At 42.6% G+C, this 10,148-nt stretch overlaps 1 protein-coding gene across 1 annotated transcript; it reads right to left on the minus strand.

Moving 5' to 3' along the window:
* Positions 1-546: 546 nt before the first annotated feature.
* Positions 547-9,584, minus strand: igfbp5b (insulin-like growth factor binding protein 5b). The gene is made up of 4 exons (XM_048239625.1): positions 8,879-9,584; positions 1,612-1,826; positions 1,411-1,530; positions 547-1,205 (listed from the first exon to the last, which is right to left on the minus strand). The coding sequence occupies exons 1-4, from the start codon at positions 9,210-9,212 to the stop codon at positions 1,068-1,070; spliced, it is 807 nt and encodes a 268-aa protein (XP_048095582.1). The 5' UTR covers positions 9,213-9,584; the 3' UTR covers positions 547-1,067.
* Between the last annotated feature and the right edge of the window lie 564 nt (positions 9,585-10,148).

Genomic DNA, 10,148 nt, shown 5'->3' on the forward strand with positions numbered 1-10,148 from the left:
CCCTACGGGTATGGTATCAAGTCAAATCATGGATTCAATCTACAGAATATGCCATGACATCAGTCCACCAACAGGAGCAGCAATCTCTGTTTACCTCTGTCACATAGCATGGCAGCGTCTGTATACATAGGCACAGTTGGCATATTAGGCTAGCTACAGAGTCATGGAGCCACTTAAACAGGTTTGTCGGACACAATTTGATTCTTATACTTTTCACTCCCTGAAACACACGGTGAACAGGCAAGTATGAGTACCTCTCTGAAGCCAGGGAACTCTGCCACATACACTGTGACAGGAAGAAAATAGAGGACATTCTTTCATAAAAGGCTCTCTCTCTCTTGCTCAACCTTTCTTTCACAATCAAACACATACAAACATACATACACACACAAAATATGCTCATCCACACATTCACACAAATGTACACTGAACTTGGTGAAGTTACACATTTCCAAGCAGGTTCTCCTATAATAAGTGCTCTGACAGGACCAAATACCCAGATAGAGATTACTGTATCAGCAGATCCCTATTGTGTGTTTTTTTTTCTTTTGGAAAACAAACAAACAAAAAACAGCTCTTCCAATAGTGAAATTCTTTGCTATCTCTTCTGACACCTCAACAACAATAGATGTAAAAAAAACCAAGATAGCCCTGTTAATAACAAACATGCCATATATTCTTTTCTGTCTTATGTTAACTTTAAACAAAATGGTATGGTGCTCAAACCCCAGCTTCTATAAAAAATATATAATTGCATGTATATATTTTTATTTATTTATTTATCTATTTTGCTGGGACCCAGCTTCTAGCAGGGGATTCCTTAATAGCGAGAGAGAGAGAAAGACTCTGACTTGCTGGGTCCCGTGAGTTAGAGATGAGCGCTCAGAATTCCTGTGTCGTTTTTTCCTGCTTTTTCATTTTTCGTTATTGTTCTGTTCTGTTTTTCGTTTACTTTGATTTTTGTTTTGCTTAGTATCACAATCTCAAAGTGACTGGCGGGTGAACAGGTGGGAAGGAAAGAAGAAGGTGGGCCCTAGGGTCAGGTGATCTGGGAGCGGGACAACTCCTCACTCGTTGTTGTTGTTGCTGTTCTCCAGGTCCTTGCACTGGATGTTGCCTCCGCTGTAGTCGGTTCCTGGCAGCTGCACCCCGTATTTGTCCACACACCAGCAGATGCCTCGTTTCCGGCCACGGGAGGGCTTGCACTGAGAGCGGAGGAGGGGGGAGGGACAAGGACAAAGACAAGGGGTTAGAAGGAAACTTTCACACAAAAAAACACACCAAACACCCAACAAAAGGCCTAGGTTTCACAAGGCACTGCACTTGTGTGTGTGTGTCGGGGGTTGTGTAGTTGTGCTGGAGGGAGATATGCCATGGTTCCTGCACACAGCTGACTGCAAATGCTCTCACCTGCTTTCGCTTAAAGAAGCCCTTTCTGTCACAGTTGGGGAGATAGAGGGACAGAGCCATGACACGTGAAGTGTCCTTCATGCTCTGAATAATCCCGTCCAGCTTTCTTCTGCATGGACCCTGTGGGAACCAAGACACAGTGAGTTACATCACAACACTAAAGCCAGTAACCCAGGACCCAACCACTCCTGCTCTACTTACATATTCTGGTTCATGCTTGTCAATGGGAAGTGGTGAGTAGTTTGTCTGGCCCAGGGACCTCTGCTTCTCCTCCTTCTTCTTCCTGTCCTTATGCAAAGCTATGACCTTCTTGCTGTTGATCATGTCTTGTTTATGCAGGGGGGCTTTGGCCTGATGCATCTGGTCCTCGGTCATGTCTGTCTTAATCGTGTCCTCATGTTCTTTGGACTCACGATCTGCAACACACATAAAAATGGGGCAACAAGGTTAGCGTCATATGCTAGTTCCCTACATCACTTTTACAAAACTTGTGACAAATCATGACTGTTGCACACTGTGACTCTATGTGCATTCATACTCTTTTGTCCAAATGCCTAATTGGAGCCTGAAGACAAACATAAAACCAACTGCTTTCCCACCAAATGCTTCCCTTGCATTTGTTTATGGAGGGGGAGCAGGATCAACAGCTGATGACCCTCCCCTTCCCTCTCCTCACAAATCCCCAAACCCCTAATGAAACTCAAACAAGCAAAGCCATGCATGACTTATCTAATTATCATATACATGTAAACAGCTTCTGCACCATTAAGATCTCCACTCAAGTGAAATATTGAGTTAAATAAAATAGACTAGGGTAAAATACACAGGCCACATGTAAGACAAAGTTAAACGGGATGTAAGGAATGTATTGCACATCCTGTGTAATGCCATAATGAGTAGAAATCTGCCCTACATTAGAGAAATCATTACACAAACTGAAGTAGCTCATATTACTGAGTCACCTCAGGGGTTTAGTGCTAAATCATCTAAGCTCCTCCACTCATTTCATAATAAGAGACTGGTCTGACTACTTTTTTCTTGTAGAAAATAGAAACTAGCTATTCAAAGGCCCTTTTTCTGCATTAGACCATATTTGGACCCTTTGAAGCCACGGTTACCATAGCACCATGGCAACCACATGCTTACTTTGAAATGAAAAAATCCATGGCTAGATAGTGGGGCGATTCTAAAATATACAAAGGTTTATCTGCAGCTTGGATCTAATCATTGAATCATTGGCAAGGTTTTGGTTGCTGAAATAAAACCCTAATATCCACTGCCACTAGGCATAAAACAGGTCTGTGCAAGAATGTGTCTGATTGTTACACTTCAGTTCTTAGTAATTGTGAGTGAATCATGTCCTCGTGCTCTTTGGACTCACAATCTGCAACACCTCAGTCATTGTGAGCGAATCAGTGCAGTGCTTCCCACTGTATGAACTGTTTAGTTCAATATGCTGATGCTGTGCTCTGCCTTGTGAGTACTGTGATGCAGGCTTATTGAACTCAAGAAGACAGACACCAAGCAAATTACACTGACAACTTGTAGAACTTCAGAGACAAAAGCTAACTAGCATGCCAAACAGCATTTTATATGGGTGTAGGTCCTCCATTGGCACTGCTATACTAAAATATTACCCACAACAAATCATCTGACTTGATTCATAAAATCACATAAGTTATAATTGCCTAAAGTTTCACATCAAACAATGTGATACTCAGCAGGGTCACAGTACCAAAGTCAAAAGTCTGGTAATGTGACAACTTCAGTGGCTTAAGTAGCAATGTAAAGAAAAGAGATTTAATACCCCCAGTTGGAGGTTTTTAGAATCAGTGTGGACGACAGCCACTTTCCCCCGAGTTTTTAATGTATGGTAAGCACAGACATAATTGAGGAACCTGCCAGACCGAGAGCTGTTGATGGTGCCAGTGGATGCCTGTGGTTATATTTATCCAGTAAGGAAATCCAACTGTATAGCAGTCAGGAGATGGAGTAAGGGTCAGATGTTCGGGTGAGCATGTGCCAAGTATTGTTGAGAACACGGCCATGGGATCTTGTGGGACAGCTGAGGGGACAATTAAAAATAATGGAGCAAACCACTTACACTCCACCTTTTGATATGGACTTGCAGACAGGAGAGGGGTATTATCAGCGGTCCGGTGTTGAAAGGGTCTGAGACAGAAGACATGGGCACATGAGGGAGGGGTGATTACTGGAATTGGGTTCCTGGCTTCTGGTTGTCTCTTTGAAATTAATCTCGCAACTCATGACTTGGCAGAGTGCAATTTCTGCACAGATACCTAGAATTTCCCTGTAACTCTCTTCAGCTGATGGGGCTATAAAGGTCTTTAAATAAGTGTGGCAAATGCATGCCTGAAGGGGATGGGGGTCTGTATTTAGGTTCTCAACAGAAAACCTAAACCATTTATTTCATCCTACAGACATGCCTTTCTTAATCAAGAGGTCCGGATGTTTTACATGGTTTTTTGAAGTGCAGTACTGATTAAGGTCACTTAGTTCACACAAGGGGACACAAGTAGCCTCTGTCCACTCTCAAGGCCTAGACAGTGGTCACAGCAAATCTTTATGGTGTGTTTTAGTCCTGCAAGTCAATGTCATGTAGGCTGAGTATACTCTGTTTAATTCAATATTGCACAAAGTGTTGCCTAAGCCCATTTGTAGACAATGGAGCTCCTCTTTTTTGGAAACATCAAATCCATCTTTTCTGAGCCAAAGCTCTTCAATATGAGGACAAAACTCACTTTTTCCATGTGCTGGGTCCCCGGCTTGTAAAGAAGGCTTAGCAGGACTGTGTTTAACATCTGAAACACTGCCAAGACTCGGAGCAAGGCCAATTGAGTGGTATCACGTGCAGCCCTCTATTCAAATGAGCTTTGGAATGAAAGCTAAAGAGGTATTGGTGTCTCTCCCCTTGGTCTTGCTGAAGTTTTCATTAAGACGAGAGGACCTGAGTAGGCAAAGGAGGTGCATCTGATATGGCTCTCTTTAATTATTAATATGTGTACTGCACAATTATACTTCATGAATATCCCAAGTTTCTTGCAGCCCGAGGGCTAATAATGAAAGCCAACCCATCCTTCTTTCAACCATTTCTTTCCTCCAGTCCACTGATCTCAAGCAAATAAAAGACAGAATAGAAGGAGATGATATAAAGGTGTTAGTAAAATGCTTCTGTATCATTTGCTCTGCTGGCTTACTGACTGACTTACTGGCTCATGCAGTTTACACATTCTTTGCACATAGATGGCTCAACTGAAAAGCACTTAAATTACAGCTATTCAAGCTAAACACACACTAGTGCAACACAACATGAGAATTAACTCACATTCCATTATTGAATGAAATAGCTGTTCAGGATTTCTCCAAGACTATCTGGCGGCATGACCACATAGCATTTCTTTTGGCATTACATGATGTGTTCAAGCTTCTGACTGACCACGCTGCAGCTTGATTCTAGTTAATATTTTAAGCCTGGACTCAATCCATGGCATGATTGCGCTACTGAGGCACTGCAGCATGAAAGTGCAACTGCAAGAGGAGATGGGTAGACCAAAGTAATATATCAATGTTTTATTTTTGCTGACTGACATCAGAAAATGGATGAAACCAAACACATTTCCCAGCTGATAAAATGCATCAGAGACCATTTTGGAATCTTTTGGAGAGTTAAAGTGGGTATTAGATCCAGCTGCTGGGGTGTGGTGAGACCCAGCATGGACAGTGTCATTTTGGGCAGATACCATCATACGTAAGGGACTTTTTGTGGAGCTTTTGTAACAGAAACATTACAAAATCAAACCATTAGGGCTCCAAAACCCACATGCAGGAGCATTATTGTTGCCTGTTTAGGACTATGTGGCTAGAAACCGCTGGCCAATAGCAGTTGCCATATCATGCCTTCAAATGAACAATACAAAGGTCTAATCAACGAGGAGTGTTTCTATATCCAAAGTAGGAGAAAAATAGCATTGCCGTTTGTGTTATAAATAAGCACTTGTTCTTGAAAAATGCTGAAGGCAAGAGCTTCATGCTTTTCTTGCATCTGTTATGGGAGGCACACCTCTTCCTAAATGCAACAGCAAATACACAGCAGATGAAAGCCTTTGCTATACAGCACAATCCTAATTTTGGTCTGAGGTCTCACCGACAAGTTTTGAGTTTTGAAAAACCACACCACCAGATGCTGCCTTTCCAATGATTTTTACCACCTCAAAACAATTGCTGGGTGTGACATGACTGGCTCTTGGCACAAGGGCAACTATGCTGGATAGTGTTGAAACCCCTCTTTCCATTGGTGTCTTGACGCCATCCAAAACCTGAGGCACAGAACTGAGCCACAACTGAACTGCTGCAGGCTAGAAATTAGGATCCTTTTGTTCTTGCTCTGCATAGACTGCAATGAAACATGACACTTGCACCCCCCCCCCTTCTCTCTCTCTCTTTCTTTTCTTGAAATACATGACAGGGGTTTTCAACAGACTGGAATCTTCCATTTGGCCACATTGTATAACCATGCTCCCTATAATATCTGTCAACTGAAATGCATTCTAAGAACCTGTAGATGACACAAATGGTGATGGTGGCATTGGGGTAATGGAGTCTAAACTGGTTTGGTAAGGCGACACATGTTCCCATTTAAAGCTCAGCATGAGGATGTCACTGCCTCAGAATCACATGTTCCTGCCAGAGGAGACTACTGTGTGAGCTGATTTTCTCCACAGCTGTTACCCACAGGCCTCCCAGTTGTCAGTGACAAATACATGCAACATAGATTGTAGTAAAGCTTTATTGGAGGAATCATTCAAGCATGCCAAATGGGGTTTTTTGCTTGCATAATTCACTGGAGGGTGGTTGGCTGCATGATTTGTGGACAGTATCATAGTTCAGACTTGAGACACAGTCTAAAGGTAAGGCCAATATTGCCAACACTTGGGATGAAGTTCATGTTAAAAGATTGCAGCTCCAATTCAACGTGCCACTGCATATGTGGTTTGCATGCAAACTAACTGTTTCGCTGCATCTTCACATCTGACCACACCTACTTCCTGAAGTGGTTGCAACCTCCCGAAGGCAGACTGTTAGATGATAAGACCTCTATGCAACAATATATCATTATTCAGGAGCCTGTGATCTGTTGCATTTGCTGACACAAATCTAAAACTTCATCCACGGGCCAAGACCTTGTGATCTATGAGCAATACAGTATTACCTAATCTAAATTCCTGAAGGTGAATTCAGATCTATCATGTTTTGATAAAACCTATAGATGTGTAATTAGCTGTGCAACAGTGAAAGTCACAAAAACAACTTTTTGTTTTTGATGTTTTTCTGGCTCTCACACAAGGTACTTTTTATCTTTGCTATGTTTACAAGGCACAACATACTTGCTCATGCGCAAGTCAACTGTTGTAAATTTGGAGCATCTCTTGAATCATTTGTTTTTTTGAATCTTGGCAAGGAGCAATCTGTTCAGACACAACATAGGGCTCTTTCACAAGCTTGTGGATCTGCTGGCAACCCCTGTGGGACTCTGATGTTCCATGCCACACAAATAATCCTCTGCAAAAAGTCCATTTTTTATAATGAGTGCAGAATGTAATTCTCACTCATACAAATCAAACGTTACCCAGTTAAGCACATGACAAAACATGGTACTACCAGAAGAGCCACAGCCAAATCAGCTCTCAGTAGCATAGTAGAGGAGAGGTCCATTTAAAATGTCCAATTTCAGTCCACAGTGTGCATTTATGGTATGGTTTGAAATTACTTTATTAGAATAAGAATATGGGTAGCACACAGTAGATGGCAGCCTTTCAACCCTGTGTGGTCATGGACACTTGACCTCTCTCTCTGTGTCTGCCTTACCCAGCTGGTGAAACCAAGCTGAAACTAAATACTATGGTCGACGAGAAGTGCCCGTCTAAATCCATCCAGAGCCTGGCAGAGGGCTCTTCAGAGAACGGCTCCCAAAGTATTCTGCTGAATCACTGTGTCGCGACTCAGTGCCCACTGCAATACCAGGCACGCCGGAAGAGAAGCTCTAATTACTTCTTGACTTCAAGGGAAACATCATGATTCTGACAGAGAAATAACCCTAAAAGTGTGCACCAGTGTCAAACTCTAAATCTACTGTATGGTGATGCTATTCGGCATTGATGTATTTGTCATTTGTTTAGAATGCTGTGTAGGTCTACGTCTTCTATTTTCAGAACAATGCCTGTAGAGTAGGCTGAATTCCATTCATGCTGTTTCATGGATTGATGTTGCCCTAGGGAGGTACATAGGGGGCTGGGAGGTGTACAGTTTGCTGTGAGAATATCAGAATATATGGAGGTTTTATTTTGAAATCTGAAAACACTCACTTCAATTAGGTTATATCAATATAATGAACTGTATGCAGCTAGCAAAACATTACATGAAGTGACTTCTAATAAAGAGAAGCTGATTCAAACTCTCAGTGCACCATTTAGTTTACCTCAAAGCGTTTATCACCCTCCCTCCCCTTGCATCTGATCTATGAACAGTAGCCTAGTCTACACCCACAAATAAACTGTAAACCCCATTTCAAGCCGGCTACGATCCACTATGCAGATACTTTAAATACTCTACTTTGCACAGGACCGTATAACAAATGGACAACTGCACTCTAGTTGTCTAACATGAATGGCTCAATGAAAGATGTTCCTCCCTGGTACCAGTCTATGATCACAACAAATCATTTTATGTTTCAAAATACGATGCACATGAGGACGGAAAGTGGACAGGGGAAATGTACCCATCCAAAGTCAATCGGGCTTGTGAAATGAACTAAAAAAAAACACATAAGCTATCACCGCTTCGTTGAAATGTCGTGAGGGACTTCTGTGGTATCAGGTAGACTTCGCAACAACATGCGCGTCAAAACAAAACAAAAACAAGAATGAACGATCTCAAATGTGTAGGCTACTGTAATCCACCCTGGCTTCACAAAACTACTCCACACAATCAACCATACAGTTATTCATTCACGTGCGGGCTACAACACACGCGCGAGTCGAGGCGAAACAGAAGACAGCACGAAAAGAAACTAGCACATAAAACGGTACTTTGGCCCGCCATGAATAATACAACTCGACTCTGTGCGTCATTATTGTTTTGCCGGCCGGCTATCATATTAATGTTGTGAAGACCAAGATACAGAGTTACAATGTAGCCTACGATTCGCTTTCAACGCTGCCCTTCAAACAAGTCTCGAAACTCGATTTGTAATGTTAGGGTTATAATAAACGTTATATACCAACACTTGTAGGCTACTGTCGTAATAACAGTTCTCTGGCCATTAATGTCTCTCAAGGTAGGCTATTCAGATGCGGTCGCCTGTCCGTAGCCTATAATATTCAATCGTTCTCACAAAACATGACTATAGGCTATTGCAGTATGAAATGAAGAGGGACGTTCCACCACTCACCTATCGGGGGATGGAGAGGCTTGTATCCTTTTTCATTTGTGCACACTCCTCTACCGTGAAGAAGGGCGTGAAGAGGCTTCTCTTCACCGTTCCGTGGCAAGCACCGGAGCCCATGTGTGCATGTTCCGGTGTAAACGCCGCACGCCTGACCTTCCGAGAGAGCGCAGGTCAGGCAGCAGCCGCAGCCCGGCTCCTTCACCAGCTCGCAGCCGACAGGCACTGGAGGGCACATGGAGAGCGCCTTCTGATCACAGGGCTCGCAAGGGACATACGAGCAGTAGCACCGGGACAAACCCAAGAAAAATGTAACCACCACGAAAAAATTGTGTATCATCTTCTTGTCTTTTTTCTTTACTTCCGATAAAAAATTAAGCGCCAGTGATTTGTTCAAAATGCTCGGGTCATCAGACTCACTCAGGTCATCAGACTATAAAAATACCGTTGAGTTAAAAAGATCCAAACTGCTGAAATACCGCACTGTGAGACTTCTAAAAGAAGCGTGAAATATTCTGTTTTTGAAAACATCCAATTAACAGGTAAAACTGAGCAAAAATCTAAATTGGGCTTTCTGCTACAAAAACATTGCCTCTTTATTATTATTTAAGATTTGTCCGGCATGTGCAATGCAATTTGGATGCGCTCAAAAATCTGGTCTTTTCCCCCTTTGAAACCGATTCCAATACTTTCCCCTCTGGAGAAGTTTCTGAGCAGACTGATCAACTTCAGAGCAGGCTTGCCTTTTTAAAAACAGCCAAACCCAAACCCCTAACTATGAATAAGCCAAATTGCGGTGAAGGGAGGCGCACTTGTTTCTGGCAGAGCGCCAGCCTTTTTTTTTTTTAAGCTATAGGTCTCTCCAGTCTTTCATGTCGCAGCCTAAGTGATCCCAACCAACCGACGAAATCTTGATAAAAATATGATGGCAAATGTGAGAAAAGTAAATTGGTTGTAGACCACAGCTAAAGTTATATGCTTTTCAGCGGCGGTCAATAGCTGTTAGAGTGCTGTATCAACACGCGCACATACCACATTCATCTGGCTCCGTCTCTTTGCGTGGAAGAGCAACCCGCTCTAACTATTCCACTCATACGTTGCGATGTAGTAGGATACCTGCTACATAGGTGTTTAAGGGTGTTTGAAAAGTGTGTCTTAAACCACAGATCAGTAAGTTTAGACCTCACGCAGATTTCCGGAGGAGCTTTCTGTAAAGGCATAGAAAAAAGGAACTGTGATGCGTAGACTAGGCTATGTGTAAAACATGAATTCTTCA

Source organism: Alosa alosa, chromosome 3 (assembly GCF_017589495.1).
Source record: "Alosa alosa isolate M-15738 ecotype Scorff River chromosome 3, AALO_Geno_1.1, whole genome shotgun sequence".
NCBI classification, from domain to species: domain Eukaryota; kingdom Metazoa; phylum Chordata; class Actinopteri; order Clupeiformes; family Clupeidae; genus Alosa; species Alosa alosa.

Coding starts and splice junctions, on each gene's coding strand:
- igfbp5b (XM_048239625.1), bottom strand. CDS start 9,212: ATGATACACAATTTTTTCGTGGTGGTTACATTTTTCTTGGGTTTGTCC. Junction 1,827..8,878: donor GCCTCTCCATCCCCCGATAG/GTGAGTGGTGGA, acceptor TGTGTGTTGCAG/ATCGTGAGTCCAAAGAACAT. Junction 1,531..1,611: donor ACAAGCATGAACCAGAATAT/GTAAGTAGAGCA, acceptor TGGTTCCCACAG/GGTCCATGCAGAAGAAAGCT.